Raw genomic sequence first — 26,139 nt, 5'->3', positions numbered from 1 at the left:
ATTCATTAATCAAGCTTGCACTGGCTTCTTCCTGTCTACAAAAAGTTGAGAACTAATTATGCTTCTGTAGGGAGGGAAGAGTCTATTTAACCTAGTCATACCAAGAAATAGAATGATACAAATTACTCCTAACTGAAGATAACTTGTTAGTAAAAATCATTCAAACCAAAGACGATTTGAGTTCTCAACTTCCAAGGTCAGTGTCAATTCCCATCCTCCACTTAGGAATGTTGTCGAACAAAGCTACGGGGCCGGCTACTCATCTTCTACACAGAAGGTGTATAAAATAATGAGCAACGGGACTGCAGAGGGAAAGAAATCCCTAACTATGAAAATCCTGTGTAAGCTGAACTCAAGAAGAGGACTTCGGTGGGGCACTTGATTTAGTTTACCACAGCACAGGGGCTACAAAGAGCCTCATTTTGTAAAGAAACAGTTTTATGTCGAATATTTTACTATCTATTATAAAGTGAACGCATTTTATCCCCCAGCAGGTATTGTTACAATATGCTGAAACAACACTCCAACGTGCTGGCATCTTAAGGACTCATTCTGCTTCGCTGGAAACCTAAGCTTTAGGAACCACTTGGGTTACTTTTACTGTCATTTAAGCAGTGCTGTGAGCATTAAGATAGGTTATCAGGCAATAAAAAATGCCCAGGAATATCAAATTAACAGGCATTTGCACATTACCTGGGTTGTATCTTAAAGACAAAACCAATTGGAACATTCTGATTCCACTAACTGGTTGATCCAGTTAAACAGGACTTTGATCCAAACTTCTAGTTTCACCTATTTGACATTAAACTAATCATATGAATCTAATCATTGTAGCACTGTGTCCACCTACTCTTTTACTAGTCCTTATACCCAAATGGGCAGAACTGCTTACAACCTTTCTTTCACTTAGGAGAATTTTACAGGTAAAAGCTGCAATAAACTGTACAGTCTTTAGGGAAATAGAAGATAAATTTAAGAATTCAGAAGAATCAGGAAATAACTTAAATTTAAAACAAAAGTCTCACCAACATCACTATTTTTGTATTTGATGCTTTTTTTCACTGTAAATTATGCCAACAGGCTTTTCTGATTTTTTTTAACCTATCTATAAAGGTTGCAAAAAGATATTTCCTATCACTACATTGAACAATACGGCATGTCAGGACAGTTCTCCCTCCAAGGAAACAGTTCTGAGCTTTACTTATAATAGCAATCAATGAGAGAGAGAGAGAGAGAGAGAGAGAGAGAGAGAGAGAGAGAGAGAGAGAGAAGAACAAAACAACTTAGAAAAAAATTAATGTAAGAGAAAAAATATATAAGAGATCTGTGGCACAGTGAAACCCCATGGGTTCTCTGAGCACATGCCAATTTGCATCTCAGGTTTTCAAGAAATGTCACAAATAAATAACAAAAACATAGTTCTGCTAGTATACATCCCATTGAAAGATGTGGAAGGGAGAATTTCATATTTATATTTGGCTTGATGTCAAATAGCTCTGGAAGCAAAACCTCTGAAAAGGCTAGACTGCTAAGCAGTAACAGGGGTGCCCTCTAGCATAAGCTTTTGACCAGGTTAGGCAAAAACATATCCTAAGGCACTGCGAGAAATACCTCATTACCACCAGGAGCCATTCTAAATTAGAGCCTATGTAATTAGAAAATTCTCTTTGTAGAATTTCAGGAGCCCAGCGGTAAGCAGAATCTACCAAAAATAACAAATCCTCATTTTTCTTCTGCATGCACCAAGAGTCAAAGAATCTATCACTGTCCTAAAAGACATCCTTACATTAATAACCAATTGATCCTCAAGTACAAAAATATGATGACCATTTATATAGACAACATTACAAAAAATATGCAGTCAATGGACAAAAAAGTATTTCATTTTCAAAAACCTACAACCACATTTCAACTACATGATCACTCTTTTATATCACAGAATTCTTGGTATAACAACTAATATTTACTGAGCACTTAATATGTATCAGGAAGTATTCTAAATGCTTTAGATAAACTTTCCCATGTAAACCTCACAACAAATCTGTGGGGTAGATAACTTCCTATCATCCGCTTAACAGACCAAGAGATTGAAGTACTGTGTAATACATCCTTTAGTAAAATATTCTAAAAGGGAAAATTAATATGCATATTTTTCTTATGCAGTTATGAATTTACATGATTCAGGGAATACTCATCCAATTTACTCATAAGGCCATGTTCAGTCCTATTTCCATATACCTGGTGGCTTTATCTAGCTCCTTCTTTCTTATCCTGTCATCACCCTGTGGATATTAGAGAATAACGATGGCAGAGATCAGAGACCTTAAGGTCATGTTAAATGCACATAACAGCACCTTCTTCCTAAAACACTGCAGAGACTGGTTCCACATAATTTTATATTTTAATACTTAAAAATTCTTCTTCTTCCGACCCTTATGTAGATGCATATAGTTGACTTCTTTTTCTTCCATTTCAAAGGCAATAATGAAAGACCAGGCTGAGAATGAGAAATTTCAAAAATGATTTATAAATATATACTACACATAAAGGCCCCTAATGGTGAGAAGAGAAAATTAAACAAGGTCATGAGAGGTTAAAGAAAACCCATCTCTTTATTCAAGAGTGACAGTAAACAGAAAGACAAAGGTCTTCTGTTACGCTGAGCTTTTTTATTTCCTCTTATTTTAAAGAAAAACCACATACTAGTTTACCACTGAAGGTAAAAAACAATCCTTTTCCAATTAAATTTCAAGGACAACCGTATTCATCTTCAATGGCACAGTTTTTATAGTTGTCTATCTTTGGGGTCCTTCAAGTGTTGTGACCAGCGCAGGGCTATTACTTCTCTGAGTAATGTAGATTTTCTCAAAACAAAGGTGTACTGATGCCTTTTTAATTTTAAAAAATATGACCGGCAGAGCATAATATTAAATGCTCTGGGAAAAGGCTGAAAGGGAGAGCTCAGAATTTCTAAGCTTATGGATGCAAAAGTTTCCTCCATCAGAGGAGCTGGAACAAGCAGCTCTCAATCATTCCCTCTATTGGAGGGTAGAAGAACTATAGATAATCCAAAGTGCTAAATAATGTGCTTTTGAAAGCACCCTTTTCCTTTTTTATTTATTTATTTAATTTTTAGTTGTAGATGGACACAATACCTTTATTTTATTTGTTTATTTTTATGTGGTTCCAAGGATCAAACTCCATGCCTCACGCATGCTAGGCAAGTGTTCTACCACTGCGCCACAACCCCAGTCCCCCTTTTTCTTTTTTTTGCACTTGAATAAAGGTGCATCTGGAATTGGTAACACACTTTGAACTAAGCCGTAAACCCTGTCAAAGAGACAGAGTACTGGACGGGCTAGGAGGAATCTGGTTCTTTCCTGCCTTTTTTTTTTATCCCATTTCTGGCAAGATAGTCCAGGAGGGAAACACAGCCCCTTCTCCATGGTCCTGCTAAGGGCCTAGTGCTGATATGCCAGGTGTCCTGAGCACATGATGGGGAAGAGTCTGATGTCAAAGTAAAATTCCTCCACATTGACCATGTGAAATGACCAACAGGAGAAGCTCAGAGATCTCCACAAGGCAGGCTATCATTACTTTGATACCTATTATTTATTTGTCTGCTAGAAGAGCAGGGCCCACCTCTAATTTGACTCTGAGTTTCCCTTCACAGCATTTAACCACAGTTTATAATTATATATTGGGTGAAAGCTTGATTAGTGTCTGTCTGCACTGCTTTTCTCTTTAGCATACGACCTAAGCTCATAGCAAGTATTCAGTTAATAGTTGTTGAGTGAAAACATAACACGGAAAGAACAAGTGATATTAATAAACTTGAGGGCAAGAATTTGGAAGGAGATGGGGCTGGGGATGTGGCTCAAGCGGTAGCGCGCTCGCCTAGCATGCATGCTGCCCGGGTTCGATCCTCAGCATCACATACAAACGAAGATGTTGTGTCCGCCAAGAACTAAGAAAAAATAAATAAATGTTAAAATTCTCTCTCTCTCTTTAAAAAAAAAAAAAAGAATTTGGAAGGGGAGAGTGCCAAGCTACAAATTCTGTAGAGTAAGCTGTGCTATGAGAAATAGTGTAACAAATCCCCACTCTGAACAGATCAACACAAAAACATCAGCAGCATCAATGACAGTCAACTATCTTTCTTTCTTTGTCCATGATGATAAGACTACCAAATACCATGGCAGGAAACTGTTACTTATAAACCAGGAGCTCAAATCCAGGCCATTAGCTTTCATTTCTTCACCAGAAATATAGGACATGAACTTGAACACCAATGATAGTGAAAACCTCTGCAAGATACACCCCTAGATTAGGAAAAAACAAAAATGGGGTCCACTCATAGAATTGTATCTGGTTTGCCTGTGTTCCTTTCACCAACTCTGACATTGTCTTTTTAAGTCAGAAATTTGGGAGCTAAAATTCTGCAAAGTCTATAATGTCTTGCTGCATTGACAAGAAAATGAGGTATTCCTCTCCAACAAAATGTCTAAATCCAAGCCCTGAGTCATCCCTCGTTCGTCTTCACAATAAGGTAAGCTATCTTACACTAAGGAAATCAGGGTCGAGAAGGCACCTTCTCAATCATTTATTCCTCCTCCTTAATTATGAAACAGGTATGAGAATTCAGGAGCCATGAAATTAATTATTTTTTGAAAAACATTTTGTTCAATTATTCAGTGTAGAGAATAAATGATTAAGTGCTACCAACCCTCAATCTTCACAATTCTGATGAAGACTTTCTGTTGATGTTTGTACCTGGTATAATCAGAATTTATCATGAAAACAAAATACAGTCGTCCCTCGGTATCCATGGGGGATCTGTTCCCAGACTCCTGTGGACACCAACCTCCGAGGATGCTCAAGTTTCTTGTATAAAATGAAAGAGCACTTGCATGTAACCTAAACACATCCTCCTGCATACTTTAAATCTTCTCTGGATCACAGATGCCTACACAATGTGTTACGTAAGTCACTGTTAAACTGTACTGTTTATGAAATAGTGACAAGAAATAAGTCTGTTTACTTTCAATACACACAAAATTTTTAAGAATATTTTTTATCCTAAGCTGTGCACGGAGGTGCACACCTGTAATCCCAGTGGCTTCGGAGGCTGAGACAGGAGGATCACGAGTTCAAAGCCAGCCTCAATTAAATCGAGGCACAAAGCAACTCAGTGAGACCCAATCTCTAAATAAAATACAAAATAAGGCTGGGGATGTAGCTCAGTGGTCGAGTGCCCCTGAGTACAGTCCCTGGTATCCCCTTCCCCCCAAAAAATATTTTTGACCCTAGATTGGTCAAGTTCATGGATGTATATTCACAGACACAGAAGGCTGATCATCAGCCAAGAACTAGCTAGATTACTGGACTATCTGAATTTTAAAGAAATCTGCATTCAGAGGCCTACACTCAGCAAGTCACTTCTGAATTGAGATATAATAGCTGAAGAACAGAGATACGAAATATTACCCTTCATTTCTCATCATAATTAGGTTATATTTTACATAGGACTATTTTTTTTTTCCTCTAACTACCTAAAACCCTTATCTGCACACTTATCTCACTGCAGCATCAGGGCAGCAGAACTGAATGAGCAATTTTGTCATCACTATCTGTCCAAATAGGCTGAAATTTGTTCCAAAAAAAACCCTAAAAGCTACCTCGTAGATCTTCCTTTGGCTTATTTCAATCAGTATATTGCATTATTCTTAATTTTCATTCCAGTTTCTTAACTCAGCAGTCTCCTGCCACACTGCCATTAAACTTAAGCAAATACTTATCTGTATGTTTTTATTCTTCCTGCCAGTTGTGTGGTACTCAATTTAAAATATTATACTGGATTAAACAATGAAAATAGAGACTATTACTTTGGTGGAGTACATCCTGTCCTTCATACCCTTATCTCCAATCCCTTGTCTGTTCCCATACCAATTTATGCAGTTGTTGGCATTCAATAATCCAAACCTTCCATTAGTGTAGGAAGTGATGCTTAATAAAGAGCAATACTCAAGCTCATTCCTGCCGGAAGAGCACAGGCTCAGCCATCAACTCTAGAACACCTACCTTCTTCTTCCTCCTCCTCTTCTTCTTCTCTTTGGCTGCTTGTGCTTGTTTATGCTCCCAAACCAGGTTGGTCAGATTGGCCACATATTCATCTGTCTGCTGCAAAAGGTAAGCTAAACGCCGGTCTTTCTTTTGATCAATCAGTTTCCTATAGCCCTCTTCATCTTCAGCCTATAAGCAAAGGAGAGAGTGATGACAGCACCGGACACATTTTCTGACAACTGCATTTTATGTTCTTCTCTGCTACTGACCCTCTGAACTTTGGGGGTGAGTGGAACAAACCGGATGAGCCAGGTTTCACAAGCCATCACAAGGGGCCTGGGACCAGGCAAACATACAGATGTACAACACCTGTGTCTGGGGACCCTGGGGTTCACAGCAAAGTCAAGGCACAAAGCCCCACTGTGTGTGTGTGTGTGGTGCTATCAGCTTTGTTCTTCTGTTTCCTTAACTGCCCAAAAATAATTAAAATTTGACAATTCCCTTCTGAAGTCTATTTTTACTTCATATTTCAGAAAATCTTAAGTATAATAAAAACTGGATAGAATGGTACGATCTCTTATATTAATAACAGCAAGCAACAAAAATTAATTGGTGGCAACTCCTGTTCGATTGCTACCCTTCCTTCCTTTTACCCCAAACTGATTGTTTTGAAGCTAATTCCAGACATAAGATCCTTTCATTCACAAATATTTCAGTAAGTTAAGCAATCAAATAGGCTTTTAACAAATAATTTCTTATACTTAGAAACAACTAAGTATAAGAAACACTGTGGATAATAGGAAAGGTCAAATTTTGAGATTTTTTTTTTTTTTTTTTTTTTTTTGTCAGAGACCTGCACTGCTGAGGTGACTGGAGACAAGTCATTTAGCACCTGAAGTCTGATACTGCTGAGCGATAAAACAGATACAATGATTTCCACTTCCACCTCCCATTAAGCAACATTATGAGGTTAAACAGAATAAAACTCTGATGTACTCTGAGCCACTTAGAGAGAAATCTTTTTTATACAACCCAATTAAAGGACACTCCAAAATATTTTCCTCATGTAATGCCTAAATAAAAGAAGCAAGCTGCAAAATCTTTAAGAGGCAACTGCATCACAGAAAAACTCGGGTCTTCAGTGCGAGGATGTCACTCCAGCGTTTGCCCGAGTGACAGCAGCTTCATCACTCAGTCTGGCGGCTGTCTGCCCCATGAATGAGCGTGAACCTCAAATGCTATTATAACTCTAATTGCTTTTGGTTATGGTTGATCTCACTTGAAGAAAGAGTGATAAAAAACTTCAGTTTCTCTATTATCTGTATATTCCATCATTTAATTGCAAAAATTAATGATTTGCAAATGCCTAATCATTAGTGTCAAACCAATCTGTTACTGAAGTTCTAATATAGTTTCACTTCAGTTGAATCAGACAAATTTGACTGCTGACTGCTCCAATTACTATAAAATGGACTCCCTAGCTAGTGAGAAATCTCTTGGACAGTCCCCTCCCTCCCCAAAACAGAGAGGGAGGCAGTATAAGACGGCAAGATTCATGAACACCTGGAACCTTTTAAAAACATAGTGTCTACTTTATGGAATCCAAGAACAATTAATGAAAATAAAACACAGACTGTAATACCAGCAAGGAAGACAGTGTCACTCAGAATTTCCCAGGTACATAACAATGGGCTGAAAGTTTCTCTTCACCTACTCAGGCATTATGTCCCAGACAGTTCTGCAGGTCTCCTATCATCAGGACAGACTGCTTACACTTTTCTAAAATCCAGAGTATGCTTTGTCCAATTTCAGAAATAAATAGCCAATAAAACCAAATACTCCAACAATATAAAGCTATCCCTTCTGTGTTTATAGATCCATTAAAAACTAACAGTGCAAATGTAATGATCCATGAATAGCTCTTGAGAATAACACAGCTGCCACAAAAAAGCAACATCTCAAAATTAACTTAAAAATCACTTTTTACACTGTTATCAGAATAATTTCTGATTAGCACCAAGAGGCTCCAAAACCAGGACCTTCTTAGATTCAAAGATAAGATCTAATAAGCTATTCATTAAAAAAAAAAAAAACTTGATCATTCATACAGGTAACTTAGTGGTAGAGTGCTTGCCTAGCATGCACAACACACATACACACACATGGACAAAAGGACTTGGCCGTTCATCTCAGAGAAGTCATGTTTTTAGAAGACATTCATTCATAATTCTTCCAAATCTAATTATCAAACTCCAGTAAAACACTGTCTCTGTCTTTATGTAAGTGAGAAGCTACAGTCTGTACAGCAATGGTACAACACCACATTCATCAGGTTTGGCCCTAGATCTATGGCATAGATCTTTGTATAAGAAAGAGAAGACACTCATAGTCCATCCTCCAGAAATTCAAAGAAACTTTTTAACATGTTTGATAAGCAGCTTTCATTTCTCCTGCCTTATTTCATCTTCTCAGGGCAGAGAGATGTAAACTGAGCATCCTGCTGGGCTCCTGCAGGGGGCTCCCTTACCATCAGTCTCCGCATTCTCTCCTTTTCTATCCGCTCTGTCTCCTTCTTCTGCTCCCTTTCAGTGTTGGCATGCCAAGTTGCCACTGCTTTGGAAAGCTTCTGGATCTTCCCAGCCACAGATCGATGGTATTCCTTAAAATCTTTTGCATGTTGCAAAATACTGTTCAGGTATTCCTAAAAGATTCACAAGGGGGAGAAAAGGATGCTTAAGATCCACTTCCCAACATCAAGGTTTCAACTTAGTCCAAGACTCTCAATGTACACATAACACAACTCAGACTAGAATCTATTTTGGGACAGGTACCCTGGCCTCTGCAAGTGAGGGACAGGCTATGGGCCAGTGGGAAAACACACCTCTCTTCGGCTGTGTTATTGCATATCTGTAGAAGAAAAGCCAACTCCATCTCTGGAGTGTGGCTGCTTCAACATGGGAAGATCTAGGACTAAAGAGACTGGCAATGACAAATTTAAAGCATGTCGCTCCTGCACTCTAAAATAAACCTGAGAGACCTGGTATTTCCAGTGAAAAGTCACATTACAAAAGTAATGTTTCCTCTGCTCTAACTTAAATACCTTAGAACGGTGATACAAAATATGTTTATATAAAGTGAAAATGGCACAAATTTGTAGTCATTTTTTAAATAGAGGAGGGGAAATGTATACCCTATTTATACTAAAATTCAATTTTTTTTCAAAAAGAAACTAAGTCACTTAATTAAGCACAAGAAAAAAAACAAAATGTAAAAGATTATAAAAACAAAATTAAATCCTATATCAAACTATTTCAAAATATTCCCTACAAAGGAATATGTTTAAATATCTGCCCCTGTGAAACCTTCTATTGGGCCATCAAAAAGCCCAGGATCCTATATTTATACTTGTAATAAAAATAACTTTTTGCTCAGTTCTTTCCTTTTCCAAGTTGCTTTTTCCCAGGATTTTGTTCTGGGAAACCCACCTATGCCCACCTGTTAGGCAGCTTTCCATGAAACCATGACTATGATACCTGTTATCGACTAAATGTATGATATGTTTGCGGGGCCCCACCCCACAACTCATATGTTGGAATCCTGCAATGATGGTATTAGAAGTGGGGCCCCCATGAATGGAATTAGTGCCTTTATAAAGGAATCCCAGAGAGCTTGCTTGCTCTCTTCCTTCCACATGAGGATACGTGAAGTCTGCACTTTGCAAACCAGAAGAGGGTCCTCACCAGAAACTGACCCCACTGGCATGCTGACCTTGGCCTTCCAGCATCCAGAACTTTGAGTAGTAAATTCCTGTTGTTTCTAATCTACCCGGGGTTTCTGGTATTTGACTTGACTGCAATTCAAGAAAGCTAGGCCCTAAACCTCATTCTGCTGCTGACCAAGTATGTGATCTCTGGCAGATCACCCATTTATCTCTTGGCCTAAGTGTTCTGATGTATAAAAATGATGTCGCTGAACTATGTAAAATCCAAGAGGCCTTTCTATTTTTGTGATTCTCCCACCACCTGAAAGGGACATATCTGCAGTCATTTTGACCCTGTCCAATGACCCCATCAGACACCTCTATACAGGTAAAGCCCAGTCCTAAGGACCTGGTGTTTCTGCCGGCGCTTCCTCTCCTGCTCGATCTTCTGCTGCTTCTCCAGCTTCTCAGTCATGCGGGCTTCTCGCAGAGTCTGGCGCTTGCTCCGTTTGTATGCTTTGGAGTTGAGAGCCGTCTCCAGGGTGGTGTCCCTGCGCATGCAGGCCACCACCTCCTGTCTCAGCTGTCAAGAGGAGAGCTGTTAGACAGTCTCGGGAACAGAAGCTGGATTCCTGAGCCCTGACCTTCTCTCTTTTCCATTTAATGGAACAGAACTACTTAGAGTTTCTCAGTCACGGTTAGCCTAAACTAAATGAAGGAACTAAAAACATGTCAGATTCACATGGTATTTTCCAGGATGGTATGAATTTTCTTTCCAAATAATTCAGATAAAAAACAATTATAGTAATGTAATAGTAAAAAGGAAAAAATATGGATGTTGTCCTTACTTTAAATTAATTCATTCTCTTTAATTACTCTCATGTTATTTAGTTTATAAGCTTTAAATTTTTTTACTTTGTTTTAAAATGTCATACTAAGATTCTTGTGTGTTTAAAGATTATCCTTAATGATGATTTGCAAAAAGAATAAAAGAGGTGCTTTCTATTCATGTCATAAGGTAGCAATAGGTACTCAAATAATATGAATTCATAACCTCAAATAAATGATGCAAAATACCTGTTTTGCTTTCCTCACACTCAAAAATAATATTCTTTGCAAGACATTTAAATTTTATATCATGAGCTTACAGTAGGTGTTCATATTGCATGCTATATGGCAGCAGGAGAAGGGGACTTGGGAGCACACATTACAATACTCATTCAATTGAATCTTGAAATCAGCATCAATTAGTTAATGTAATTGGGAAACTTTATAGGTGACAGATTTTTCAATACTATCAAACAAAACTCAGATACCAGTAAGAGTCCAGCACCGTGAAGCTCTTTTGAATTTAAGCTTATTCCTGAAAATAAATTTAGCTAATATTCATTTAACAAAATTTCATCACTTTCATTAGTTCATATTGTGAAGTTACCTATAATAAAGAAATAAATGGAACTTGGAAGATTTTCTTTTTTAAAAAATTTAAACTAAATTCAAATCTATTGCCAAGTAGCATCCAGCCACTGATGTCTTTCTGTAATGACAACCTATAAGTCAAATGTATATCCAAGTTCACATGATAACAGCACAGGAAGTAGCCTAAGGATTTTAGTCACATCCTCCAACAGACTAACATCATGCAATTCAATACTTTCAAACTACATTTATTTATTAATAATTCATTTTTCATGCCCTGGCCTTCAATAAAACAAACCCATCTGACTAGTAATGAAACGCTCTTTATCCCCTTTGACTTTATCTGGCAATCTGTAGATGGGGAGACCTGCACCTTTAGGGGTCAACATGGCAAAACTCATCAAAGTAAAAATTAGTTCCACCTCATTTCACAAGTCTGCTACTGATTTGGAAATCAGAAATTAGATCATTATGCTAGTTTTTAAGAAGTGACTACTTAAAACTCTAACAAGACCAGATAACAACCCATTGATTAGTCAATGTGGGATCAAGTGCCCCAAAGTTAGGTTTTGAAAAGAGTAATCAAGTTACAAGACATTGTTTCATGTACTTCTATGAGTAATGAGCTACACAGTAGAAAGGCTATCACATTTTTAAAAATTATTTTCATGGCTAATGTTTTACCTTTGTGCTTACCAAGAAACTCTGACCAACCACCTCCTCATTTTTCCTTGGCACCATAAAGGCAAATATGAGCTAGCCCTAATTGTTCTTGAGGTTTTTCATTCACAGTAACAAATGCCCAAACCCTGATTCTGTAAGCCAGAGTCCAGGGGAAGAAATGTTTCTGATGTGCAGAAGAAGAAAACCATAATAAGCAATTCATCTGTACTATTAGCTATACTCAGTTGGTCTAAAAGATATGCTAATTTGCTAAGTTTATGTCTTTATAACAACATTGAAGAGACTAAAGGAAACACTCAGATAACCCTTTAGGAACAATTACATTTATTTCCTACATCTCAGATTCACTGGGGAAAAGGTATTACCTGACGTTGAAAATTGAGCAACCGAAGTGCTTTCAGTTCCACGGTTGCTTTGGTTCGTAAATCAGGTGGCAAAGAGCCAGGCAGATTTTCCAGTTCTTGTATCCTATGAGCTATGCGAGCCTGAAGTCTGAAAGGAAATAATAAAATGTGGGGGAGGGGGGAGATGAAAATATACATTATGATTTAGTCTTCAATGATCGACAATAACCTCAGTTCAAGTTCATGGCAAAACATACCAGTTACTGACAGTCGATTTCTGACACCCAGCTACATTGTTTGATGTTCAGCTGAGAAAAGCTACCTTTGAATTAATATAGACAGGTGCTATATGTTACCTAACACTCTGACTTTCTCCATAACTTCTCTCTAACACCCGGAAAGAAAGCTCATGCTACATCTAGGGGGAATAAAATCAAATGTTCTTGCTCATTCTTAACAAACAGAAAATGAGAGACAGGAAAATCTGACTTGCTCCCTAATTCCCAGCCAGCCAGAGTGCACAGCTGAGACCAGAATTTTCTTTTAAACCTCCAGTTCTGTCCTAAGGCAACCAGGCCATTTGTACTCCTTGCCAAGACTCTGAGGACAACAGCAGCTAAAGCAGAGCAGGCAAGAGCAGAAGGAACTGAGGCCACAGAAACCAGCCAACCCCAAACATTCAGACAGCCCTGCCAGCCACAACCACTTCCTCTGTGCAGAGTGCTTGCTTAAGAAAAGAAGACAAATTAGGCATTTTTCAAAAATCAGGGGCATCAGTACAGAGAAGTCAAAATCTAAGAGTTTCCAGAGAAGGATGCTGGGAATTCTGATTTTAGACTCCATCAAAAATATAACTGCAGGTACTTCCCCATAATGAAGGCAGAACAGAAATACAAGACATCTCTCTTCATTCCTTTGGAATACCATTATTGTCACAAATACACACTTGAAATAGGTTTTAAATCCTATTCTTATACATAATTATGTGTCATTTAAATGTATTTGCCTCCTAAATTGAGGGAAAAACTGTGTTGGAATCAAGTTCATAAAAATAGTAATAAAAGAAGTAGTGAGTTAACCTAGTAAATACTAACTATACTAAATTAAGTGCATTTAATGGATGATTTTATTTAATTATCTCTCACAAACACAAGTGCATGTGCACATGCACACACTCATCTCACAAGGTGAATACTACAATGGTCCCATTTTACTGATGATGAAAATAAAAGAACTTTTGGACATCATAAGACCAAAGCTGAAACCCTCATTTACCTGATACCAAAACCACTGTGATAATAAAGTTAATCATTAAAATACACTTTCTGAGAACTTTCCTGGCCTCCACTGCAAAAGTGGGAAATTAAGGATTCTGTCAAAAATGACTATTATTTTTCAACCTTTATGATGTGCCATAGTAATTTGAAAGAGTAAACCCTTCTGAGACTTAGGTGCTGCAAAGGATCTTCATACTTCCTATGGCCCAAATATCAAGATGAGTGTGTGCCTAAAAATTTCAGATGTTTGATTTGAGAGGGAAATAAAATACCATCTTTTTCAAACATTTAAAGATGATTAAAATAAAAATGACTCATTTTCCACTGGCTTCACTATAAATAATATAGATGATAGATTCCTATTTTATTTGGTACGCTTGCCATTGATTCTGACTTGCTGAATGATTTATCGCCATTGTGTTCATATTATCATCATCACCTAGCTATTACTTTACAGTAAGCACACCATTTCATACAATAGCACTTTTAAATGATCTAAACATCCAACAGACTAAAATTGTGTTAGTTCATACACATAGCCATACACATAGCCCCAATTCTCCAAATACAGCAGCAGATGATGTATCTTGAACATCAGGCCATTAGGAGGAAAATCCACTAGGGTAAAAAAAGTAAAATACAAACAATTTTACCTTTGAAACTACTTTACTTTATGGCCTTATGATTATGCCCATAAGAAAAAAAAATCAAATATTGTAGTAGAGTGAGATGGCTGCCAACAATTTGGCTATCCTAGTTCTAGATTTGTGACAGACCTTCCGTATCTGAATAACCTAGAACTCAAACTACCCCTTTATATTCTGGTTTACTCTTGTACAAAGTGAGCCAGATGCTAAATCAGAGGGAATAGCTGCCTTTTCCTTAATCTTCCAAAGGACTATGGATCTAGGAAATAAATAACCTCATTGCAGGACATGTGGCTGATGATGCTGAGATTAAACCTCACTGAACTACAAGGGGAGGGTAAAGGAAGGGTAAAGGGGGAGGGTAAAGGAAGAGGTGGGGAGTGGGAGCTTGCAACAAGAGGTGTGGGTGCCTGAGGGTACACTTCTTTCTCCCTGTGATGACTGCTTCTCCTAAGGGCCTTACCTTTTGTTAATGAATCTCAGTCCCCAACACAAAAACATCTCTCTTTTATGAAAGGGAAGCAAGAAGTACAAAGTAAAAACTCTGGAAGAGGCAAGGAAACCTTCACAGTGAAATGATATGCATTCATATCTGCATGTGGTGGGTAGATAGCAAAGGTACAGGAGGGGCTTCTTTAACAAAGAAAATTATATCTTTGTTGTTGTTGTGCTTAATAGAAATGTTCATTTTAAATAATGCTCCTCTCCAGACAATTTCATCTTCCCATCAGTGGGATTCGGCAGGTAGTCTGATAAAGAGATTCAGGATTCTGAACTTCCTGAAACAACAGCAAGATGTAATACTGCACGACTGCGGGAGACTCATTTAGTGTCCTCACGAGTACAGAAAATTGAAGCAGAATTAGGTCACTCAGGTTTTTCATACAGATGAACAGTAAATCAAGAGGGGTTACTGTTCTGGCAAGAAAAAGAGTTCCATTAAAGGCAACAGATATTTGTTCAGGTCCAGAGGAGAAGTTTATGATTCCTGTAGGAGAGTTATTTGAACAGAAAATGACACTGGTACATTTTGTTCCTTCAAGGAGCTGAGTGACACTTTAAAAAGACAGAGAGAAAGCATGTGTATGACTTTTTGTAACTTTGCTGGTAAAGCGGCTATTGGTAATTTTCAGGGTTGCAATGGAGACAAGGGCAAGACCAAAAATACCACCAGTAGGGAGCCCATGCTTGCTCCCGAAACAAGCAGACTGTTTTCACACTGAATTCTGACTCCATTGCAGATAGGGCTGATATATTCAAAGATACCCTTCCCAAATAAACCCCTTCGACTGTGAAATACATTTCCCATGCAAACATTCGTGGAATTAGTTTACACGCCAATGCGACAACTCCTGAAGTACTTTTGTTCAGACATCTAACTCTAAATGGAAGGAAACAACTTGGGTGTAATGAGACGGCAAAGGAAGTGTGCCAAAGGGGGGGTGGGAGCAGCGGGTAGAAATCTCTCCCTGACACTAACTACAGAGAGAAACAATAAAGTTCCATCAAAAAAGAAAGGATCCAATTTAAATAGGGAAAAATGTCTTAACTAGAGAGCTTGTACAGATCTGAGGCAAAGTGTTCACATGCAGAAACTTATTTATGCTACGACGGAATAAAGAAGGTCAATTTGTCAAAATTCTGATTTTATGATGAACAAGGAAAAGCCAGCCAACTGACTTAAAAGTTTAAAAAAAAAAGTAAGTTCTCATAATTTCCTTGCAGTTTTCACAGACAAGGTAAGTGATATTATAAGGGCCAAAGATATTAACATCTGTTAAAGAATTTCTGACAGATGATTTTTGCTCAAAGTTTATCAAAGTGTAAAAGAGGTTTTTCAAGACATTGTTCAAATCTTTAGCCAGATGATAAAAATGCAATGGATCCTTCTTGTAACCATGCTGAAGACTAGTAAGCCATTCTACTACAGAGAATCAAAAGAAAAGAGGTTTGTGACTGTCTTGAAAAAGTATCTAAAGGCCTTAATCTAAACTTTTTTTAATAGATAAATTTAGTCTCTGCAGATGAACAATTTATCTTCATATAAGCAAAAAGCAACTATTACTCTATAAATAACAAAGATATGGTCCTGCAATACTCCAAGAGAAACCTATGCTTCTTCTCTAGAAGGCCATAAAAAAATTCAGACCCAAGGTTGTTGAGATGAATGATTTCTAAAGCCACACAGTTTTACAAAAGATATTAAGTAATAATAATAACATGAAAATAGCCATTCCACCACATTTTACAATGTGTATAATTTAAAAGGAACTGATACAAATTTTTTATTAATATGAGGTTGGAGAATAAAAGATTTTCATAACCATCCATTAAGATCACACTTCCGAAAAAGGTACAAATATGAGCTCATTACAAGATAGCCCTGCAATTAAAATTCTGGTGAAAATAATATAGAAAATTTAGGAGTCAGCAAAATAAACAGTTAAAACACACACACACACACACACACACACACACACACACGAAACAGGCTAAGGAGAAAAAGCCAGATATTACACAAAATTTCTTGGTAGAGAATGTCTTGAGGGCAATTTTTATGATTTAACAAAGGTACCAGCAGCTTTGCACCTTCAGAGTAGGAAAAAACAATGTTAATTCTTGGGGAATCCAAAATTTAGAGTAACTCACAATGCCTCTTTACCATATTGCTGACTTTTCAACATCTATATTAACATAAAGAAAGTATTATACATGAAGACAGTTCTCCTGCCTTGGCTGGGCTGGTACTTGACAGTGTACCACAAAACTATTCACCCAATTGAATCCACATATCAATTTTGAAATATTGTTTGATGATAAGTATCTAGCGTTCTAAGTTTATGTGAAATATTGAAAACTACAACTTAAAGGCTCTTAGCTGAGGATAGTAATGAAAGAGTAAAGTTATACTTCTCTGCCAAAAATCTATACACATCTAATGCCAGTTACTATGAATCTTTCCAAGTAACCCTCAAAATTGACTAATTTTAGTCTAATAACAAGTCATGTGCTTGTCAATAAAGATTAAGGTAATGTTTTAAAGGGGAATTCAAACAATGTATACTAACATTAATTAAAATTTTAAATGCTGATTTCCTTTAAAATTAAGTAATATTGGGGAAATAATAATAACTAATATTTACTGAATGTTTTTATGCCATTATGTCTTCCCAATTCTATGAGAAACACCATAATACCTTCTTTTAACATATGAGTACACTGAATCACAGAAAACAAATGTAACCAAGGTTATATAGCTAGTTGACCATAGCATACTTTCTGAAAAAATCTAGGATCCACAGTCTTAGCTTGGCTTTATCTTGGCTCAATACTAAGTGAAATCCCTTTTGAGTTGACATTCACCATTTACATAAGGGGTCTGCAATATAGTGTGCAGGTCAAATCCTGTCTACAGCCTGTTTTTATTTTTTATTATTTTTTTATATTTTTATTGGTTGTTCAAAACATTACAAAGCTCATGATATATCATCTTTCATACATTTGACTTAATTGGGTTATGAACTCCCATTTTTATCCCAAATACAAATTGCAGAATCACATCAGTTACACACTCACATTTTTACATAATGGCATATTAGTGACTGTTGTATTCTGCTACCTTTCCTATCCCCTACTATCCCCCCTCCCCTCCCCTCCCATCTTGCCTCTCTACCTCATCTGCTGTTGTTCAATTCTCTCCCTTGTTCCCCCCCCCCGCTGCCTTTCCCCTCACATCCTCTTCTATGTAATTTTGTGTAACATTGAGGGTCCCCTACCATTTCCATATGCTTTCCCTTCTCTCTCCCTTTCTCTCCCCCCCACTCGTCTTTGTTTAATATTAATCTTTTCCTCATGCTCTTCCTCCCTGTTCTGTTCTTAGTTGCTCTCTTTATATCAAAGAAGACATTTGGCATTTGTTTTTTAAGGATTGGCTAGCTTTGCTTAGCATAATCTGCTCTAATACCATCCATTTCCCTGCAAATTCTGTGATTTTGTCATTTTTATTGCTGCATAGTATTCCATTGTGTATAGATGCCACATTTTTTTTTATCCATTCATCTATTGAAGGGCATCTAGGTTGGTTCCACAGACTTGCTATTGTGAATTGTGGCGCTATGATCATTGATGTGGCAGTATCCCTATAGTACGCTCTTTTAAGATCCTCAGGGAATAGTCTGAGGAGGGCAATAGCTGGGTCAAATGGTGGATCCATTCCCAGCTTTCCCAGGTATCTCCATACTGCTTTCCAAATTGGCCTTACCAATTTGCAGTCCCACCAGCAGTGTACAAGTGTACCCTTTTCCCCACATCCTCGCCAACACTTATTGTTGTTTGACTTCATAATGGCTGCCAATCTTACTGGAGTGAGATGGTATCTTAGGGTGGTTTTGATTTGCATTTCTCTGGCTGCTAGAGATGGTGAGCATTTTTTCATGTACTTGTTGATTGATTGTATGTCCTCCTCTGTGAAGTGTCTGTTCAGGTCCTTGGCCCATTTGTTGATTGGATTATTTGTTATCTTATTGTTTAATTTTTTGAGTTCTTTGTATATTCTGGATATTAGCATACTCAACATCTGATCATCTCATAGACCGTCAAGGGCATAAACTGACAAACAAGGAAAACATAACCCGAGAGTGAGATACCCATATCCTTGGGCTTTTACCGTCTGGATCCCAGCACCTGTCATGCATGGGGGGGATAAAGTTTTCTTGACTGCATGACCAAAACCACAGTTGGCCACCACAAAGTCCCAGCAATGGCACACAAACTCTTCTCTACAGTTTTGTTCTGAAACCATTTTCATGGCATGAGTTTCTGCCTCCAGAGTTTCCTTTTGGCTCTTCCCTGTCCCATAACAGAATGACCACAGCCTGAGGAGGCACCTCAACCCTTGTGCATTACAGCCCTTGCCAGTCCCATGGCTTGACCCTTCCCAGGCAGGGCAGTACCTGTATTCCCGCTCCTGCAGGATCTCCACGGGGTCCAAGCCTTGTGGCTTCTGGATGGGGCTGATGCGGCTCTGCTTCTGTTGCAGCTGCAGGATGGGTGAGGGCTGCCCAGGGGTCGGTTGTGGCACGGAGGGCCCGGGCACTGCGGCTGCAGGTTGCTGTGCAGCTGTGGGGGGAGCAGGTGAGGGCCTGCCGCTGGGCGCAGGCACTGGCAGCTTCTGCGGGGTACTGGGGCCACTCAGCAGCTCGGGCCCCGGGCCTGCAGGAATAAGAGTGACATGGGCAGGGGGGGCAGGGCAGGCAGGGTGGTGCCCACTGGCCACACATCTGTCCCTAGGGACCAGAGATGAGACCACCAAGTGTCTTAAAATACATAAAGGCAAGAGGACAAAAGGAGGGCAGGAAGGAGGGAGGGGAGAGGAGAAAAGAGAAAGGGAAAAAGAAAAAAAGGATCTGGCATCTATCCCAATAGGGAAACGGTATTAACATTGGTGAACAAGGTCCAAAAATGATTCATAGGTAATAAATTAAGGATATAGTGAGATAGCTTTTAATGCAGGGCTATGATGGGCTTTTAAAAAAGAATTACAGGTGCATTCGAATTTCAGAGGCATAAGGGAGTTACATAACAAGGGTATGCAATTTCAGTGGGGTCCACAGCAGCCCCTTTTACTGCAAACCTCAGACCCAACCTAGGGGCAAGGAGTCTGCTGGTCTTCTGATGTGAGCTAAAAAGGGCTTACAGTTTTCCTTAGTGGCATTTAGAAACATATTTCAGGCTTCATCAGTAAATCTCAGGAACTTATTTTTTTTTTTTACTATATATTAGAAAATATTTCTAAAAACAAGTCAGAGGGGAAATCTGCTTATTTCACCTGATAAAAATTTGCAAATAATTAAGATTCAAGAGAGCATTTTTTTCATGTTATCACAAGCAAATAACATACAATCTTTAAGCTTATCAAAAAACATTTAAGAAGTTTAAAGTAATTTTCCACATTAAATTTCATAACTTTAATTGCTAGGTATAGATCTAAATAAGAAGTGCTACATCTCTACTCCTGGATGAACTTTTAGTGATCTTAAAATTATAAATAAGATTAGTGATGCTACCAGATGAGTTAGTAAATACAAAAAAATTTAGTAAGCATATGTTAAAGCTACTAAGAGGCATTCTTCCAACTATTTTCTATATCCCTTCTAAGAAAAAAAGTTATTAAGTAGTAACAAACAATAGTCTATAGACTTCAGAATGGCTTAATAATTAACCATACAAAGACATACATTATGAGAAATGGAACACATTTATTCAATTTCCAATAATACCATTCAGAAATGGGCTCAAATGACAATGCAAAGAAAGCAATAAGCAAACATTTTGACAGGAAGAATGTGAAGAATTAGAACAAACTACTTAGGAAACCACCTTGTGTGTCATCTGTGCTCGTGTATGTGTGTGTGTGTGTGTGTGTGTGTGTGTGCGTGCGTGCACTCGCATTATTAGTCTTTCTTCCCCTCCTTCTGAAATTAACCAAAACTTTCCAAAAGATATAAAGCCAGATAAGATTTCTTCTCAAGGTAATTTGCAGCCCTGGTTCTAGGAACAGATGGAAAAAATCTTGGGAGGGAGGGTGCATTTTCTATTTTTATTTTTTATTTCAAGTATTTTAAGTTTCAGGTATGTACTATCATAATGAAATTTTTTCCCCCAACTAAGTATTTTCTTTTTTTCTGAATGGGCGATCTTTTACATAATGCATAGCTCTTCCTAATTTTTTATTTAGAGTTCCTTTCATCCATATATTAGAAACCAATTTCTAAACATTAAATCTCAGGGTTGTTAAAGTACTGGAATGAGTTATAGAGGGGAGTTTTAGAATACTTTTCCCCTAGAGGTCTTTAAAGTAGGGTACATTTTTCATTTGGGTTGCTTTAGGTAGGATTTGGTCAAATGAGAGGAGATACAGATTTGTAACATTTATTTTAATTCCCTGTGATCCTATGAATCTCTTTAATAAGCTCAAGAAGTTAATACATTTAAATATATTGGAAGCCATAGTTTAAGTATACTAAATAGTGAACTTAATATATTTAAATCCTCTAAAAACCATTGCCTTCAATGTAAAGAAAATTTGGGTTTCACTGATAACATCACAATAATTACTTTAAATTCAGTTTTCAAAATGTTTTTTCTCCTTTCAAAGTTCAAATAATTCACAAAGTCCTAACAGTACAACAGAGTTACACAAGTCACTCACTCTGGGCACTCATCTTTTGCATTGCTGTCTGTACGACTGATGCAGAATCCTAGAAGGACTCCTTGAGGTATTTTCAAGTCACCATTTTAAAAACCGTATTTAATCAAAGAAAGGTATCCAGTTATTTTTAGTCTGTGTCTCCAAACTAAATCTGATAAATATATGGTTAGCCTTCTTCAATTGCTAAATATAAAGACATTCTAATCTGGTTGATCCTCCCTTAACATCGAGAAACAGAGAAATCTAAACATAAACTTACATCAAATCTCTAATTTAAAAGTTCTACAACTTGACATGCACTAAGTAGATACATTTAAAGCATGTATTTCTTTCCCCGAAAAGAAATGATAAGTTTTGTCTGAGCTCCAGCACCAAATGGTTGCAAAACCCTGAGCAAGTAACTTAACCACTCTATGCCTCAATTTCTTCATCTATAGAATGGGAAAAATAATAATGCACCCCTCACAGGGCAGAGGTGTGATCCACATTTCCATATATTCAGCCTTCATCTTTATTACCACCAAGGAAAGGGAGATAAAGGAGCCTAATTTAATAACTACATATTATATTCTGCTTTACAAAAAAAAAAATCCTTGGCAAAGGAAACTTTGGGACTACTCTTTTCCATAGCACAGTTCAGAATGTCTCTACAGTTTAATACAACTTAGCACAAAAACTTGGACAAGTCCGCTTCATGTGTGCTTCCTGCTAATCTGCCATCAGTGCCACTTATAAGCAAACTCCATTTCCTAACTAAACACTACAAGTTCAAGTACTGTGTCTATTTTCTCCTCCTACCAAAAGATTATATAAATACTTATATTTACAGTGTCTAGGGACCCAAATACAATTTGCTGCCCATTTGTTATGTTTGGTGCCTGTCCCTCAGGTGGCTTACAGTTCATTTGCATGGTGGAGGGTCTGCTCTCTATCCACAGAAATCACCTCTACTCCACACATTGGTGGTCTACCACCTACATACACAGGAACTTTCCCTGACATCTTCAGATGGAAGACAAATTACATTCTTTAGCTTATCTCTTAGCCTCTCTTCAATATAAACATTTTAAGCTTAATTGTCAGAGGTATAAAATGCTATCTACTTCTTCAGTCCTCACCTTAGAAGACAAAGTAGAAACATGCCCTGGACCTCCAAAAGAGGTCTCAGCACTGTTTAAGAGGGGTCCTGAGTGGATGCATGCCACCTCATCATGCCTGATTTTTAATAGGGCAACAAACTTAGTAAAATACCCAAGTCTCACATGCACAGAAATTCTATGCATTCTGAACTCCCACTTGGCACAAAGGATATTGATGCAAATAACCATTCTTTGCCTTACATAGGAATTCAAGTGGTTTCCACAGGTTGGAAAAATAAATGTAATGAAGAGTATGGGGCATGCCAAGAAATATTTCAGAAACAACAAAAGTGTGAGGAGAGACAAGCACTGAAAAAAAAAAAAACGAACAAAAACTTTCATTTTCTAACATAAGTTCCCTCCCTTCACCTTCCCCAAACCAAAACTTTTTCAGTTCCCTTTCTTATTTGCGTTAATCTCCAAAAAGAAAATTGAATCAAAATGAAAAGAAAAGGCTGGTTCAGACTGGAGTGGTGCCCACAGCAGGTAGGGTGTGTTCCAGGGCAAGAGTGGCCCACAATTCTGATGGGAAACCACCAGAGTTAGGCCTTCAGAGTTGGGCCTTCGGTACACAGTGCCTTGGGCGAGCCAGAATTCCCTGGGGGTGGCCAATGTGACCACACTTTTGGTGAATTCTAACTTTGGAGCTGGTTTGAGGCAGACTATCCCAGCCCAAAGCCTTCTCTTCACCCACACCTCACAGTAGAAAGTGAAGGGAAAGAAAATGGAAATGCAACTGTCTCCAGGTAAGTGGACCTACTAACCTTTATTGTTTCCTGAAATGTTAACCAGGATGGTTATAAGCAATTATATTTACTTTACTTTTAGAAAGGAGACAAACAATAAATAGTTTAATGTTAACTTTAAAAAATTTGGCCTTATTTTGACTCACCCTTATTGCCAATCTAAAACATGCCTTTGGCAAGAAAGTTTATCTTACTATGAAAGTTTATCTTACTAAGTTTAGAGGATTTAAAAATAGTGACTTGAAAATACCTTTCTATCTTACTAAGTAAGATAGTAAGGTCTCCCTAGACAATCAGGTTTGTGGACAAGTTCTGCAAAGGTGGTGGATGAAAGCTCCTAACAGTAACAGGATCTTCTTTTCTTCTTTCACTTATGGCCTCCTTGTCCCCTCTGCCATAAAATCCTGTCTTCCCAAATATGTTCATTTCTAATGAAGCCCTACTGTTAGAAAATACAAAAGATATGAACATTGGGTAATAAAATGAAGTTCCTCCAATGGCAAAAATCTGATAAGGGAAGACATAGGTATTGGAGGTGGGTATTAAAAAAAAAGAAGAAGAAGAAGAAGATCCCTCGTTTCTGGAAATGATCCAGAAAATGCATGCATAGTTGGGTTTATGAGAACATGAAGTATTGATTAAGTACATGTGCCCAGACAACTGAAAACTTCATCCTTTAAATTTTACTACTTCATTCAATCCCATTATTTTAACCTTGGATGAAAATGTTTCTCAAGTGAGTAATTCAGCTTCCTACATTCTTAACACTTTGGAATTTCTTCCTGCTGAGTCTAGGTCATTTTTACAATGCCAGTGCTTGCAGAGCCTGTGACAAGGTGACACCCCAGGACAAGCTGCACATATAGAGGTTATGCCCATGAGACAAGGTCCCAGACCACCATCTTTGGGGAAGTTTAGGCTTTGCTCCCTTCTCTTCATCAAGTCATCAGCTATCTGGTCATGACTAGCTGGCCTCTGCTCAAAATTTGTTATTTAAGACTGTCATATACCAAGGTGAGAAGATAAAGATGACCAATTTTGTTGACACTGAAGCAAGAGTAAAAAGGCTCTACAAAAGAAGCTGAGATGCTACATTCTTTACATACAGGAGCAAAATGCACTTGCAATCTGGTACTCATACTCCGAGACAGATTCTTTCCCTTGTCCTAATAAGTTTGCCAGGGAGGATACTATATAGGAAAGGGTCAAGATGAACCCTTAATTAAGTCAGACTGCTGGGATCTGGATCTTAACTCTCCCTCCAAAGGGAATGTAATACTGCAAAGTGCACCTTACCATGGGTAAGCTAGCAGGCAAGCAGTGGGTGCAAGCTACGCACACTATACATATTATTTTCCTCCTATATATCTGGATGCATTCTTGAGAGCTGAGATTTTACAGTTTTAAGGCCTGTAGAGGGTTTAAATTGCCCTTTTCAGCATGATTTTCTTGTATAACCTTTCCAGTCACTACTGTTAAGTCTTATGTGATCCTCTACCTAACAAATGGCTCAGCTCCATAGTAGCTACCCAGAAACCTTGGTGCAATCAATACTTTTTTTTTCTCTTTAAAAATCAGTTGCCTTAAATATTCATGCATGCATCCAGCATAATTTGGTCAACTTCATTCCTCAGTTCTTCCGTTTTCTCTCCCCTCCTCCCTCCTGCTTGGACCCGTGCTTCTACTCTACTTATCTCCCTTCTATTTTCACAAGATCTCCTTTTTCATTCCTAATTTTCTCTCTAGTTTCTGCATATGAGGAAAATTACTTGACCCTTGACTTTCTGAATCTGACTTATTTCACTTAGCATGATGTTCTTCACTTCCATACATTCACCAGCAAATGCTATAATTTCATTATTCTTCATAGCTAAGTGGAATTCCACTCTGTGTGTGTGTGTGTGTGTGTGTGTGTGTGTATGTGTGTGTGTGTATGTGTATAACATTTTCTCTATCCATCCGTCTATTGATGGGTACTTAAGCTAATTCTATAATTTTACTAGTAATAGACTGTGCTGCTATAAACATTGGTATGTAAATATCACTGTAGTAGGCTGATTTTAGTTCTTCTAAATAAATACCAAGAAGAGGGATAGCTGGGTCATATGGTGGTTCCATTCCTAGTCTTTGAAGACCCTCTACACTGCTTTCTAAAGTGTTTTTACTATATCTGCAGTCCTACGTACAATGTATAATAGTACCTGTTTCCCCTATACTCTTGCCAGCAATTATCATTATTTCAATTCTTGATGATTGCCATTCTAACTGGGGTGAGATAAAATCTCAGTGTTGTTTTGATTTCTATCTCCCTGATTGTTAAGGACATTGAACATTCTTTCTTGACAATGCATTCCAATTTTGTATGTAACTATAATGCATCAATTAAAAATTAATAAACAGAAGGAAGCAGAGCAGAATAGAGGACTGGGATGAGGAGGAGAGAAGAGAGTAGACTGGGGATCAAAATGGAGAAAGCCATATATATATATATATATATATATATATATATATATATATATATATATAGAGAGAGAGAGAGAGAGAGAGAGAGAGAGACATTATCTTTATTTTATTTATTTTTATGTGGTGCTGAGGATCCAACCCAGTACCTCACATGTGCAATGCAAGCTCTCTATCACTGAGCCACAACCCCAGCCACTGAAACTTTTTTTTTAATTGAATGTTTGCCATCCCCCCACCCAGTTTTTATGTTGAAACCCTAATCCCCAAAGAAATAGTGTTACAAGGTGGGGCCTCTGGGTGGTAATTTAGCTAGGGTGTCAGAGATCTCATGAATGGGATTAGTGCCCTTAAACAAGAGGCCCAAGAGATTTCCCTCATCCCTTCCCTTCCACCATATAAGGACACAATAAGAAAGTGCCATCTATAAATACAAGAGAAAGTCCTCAG

General features: G+C 37.8%; 1 protein-coding gene across 10 annotated transcripts in view; it reads right to left on the bottom strand.

Moving 5' to 3' along the window:
- The window catches only part of Smarca2 (SWI/SNF related BAF chromatin remodeling complex subunit ATPase 2), a 165,659-nt gene that overhangs the window by 112,777 nt on the left and 26,743 nt on the right, over window positions 1-26,139 (bottom strand). For all 10 annotated transcript variants that reach the window (XM_005324077.5, XM_005324078.4, XM_078047582.1 and 7 more), the window contains 5 exons: window positions 19,087-19,345; window positions 12,232-12,358; window positions 10,173-10,346; window positions 8,591-8,764; window positions 6,082-6,252 (listed from right to left, as the gene is read on the bottom strand). In XM_005324077.5, the coding sequence (XP_005324134.2) occupies window positions 6,082-6,252; window positions 8,591-8,764; window positions 10,173-10,346; window positions 12,232-12,358; window positions 19,087-19,345 (905 nt within the window). The remainder of the gene's footprint in view (window positions 1-6,081; window positions 6,253-8,590; window positions 8,765-10,172; window positions 10,347-12,231; window positions 12,359-19,086; window positions 19,346-26,139) is intronic.

This window comes from Ictidomys tridecemlineatus, chromosome 4 (genome assembly GCF_052094955.1).
Source record: "Ictidomys tridecemlineatus isolate mIctTri1 chromosome 4, mIctTri1.hap1, whole genome shotgun sequence".
In the NCBI taxonomy this organism is placed as follows: domain Eukaryota; kingdom Metazoa; phylum Chordata; class Mammalia; order Rodentia; family Sciuridae; genus Ictidomys; species Ictidomys tridecemlineatus.
The sequence above is the reverse complement of the archived record's forward strand: the minus strand, read 5'-3'. Positions and strand labels throughout refer to the sequence as shown.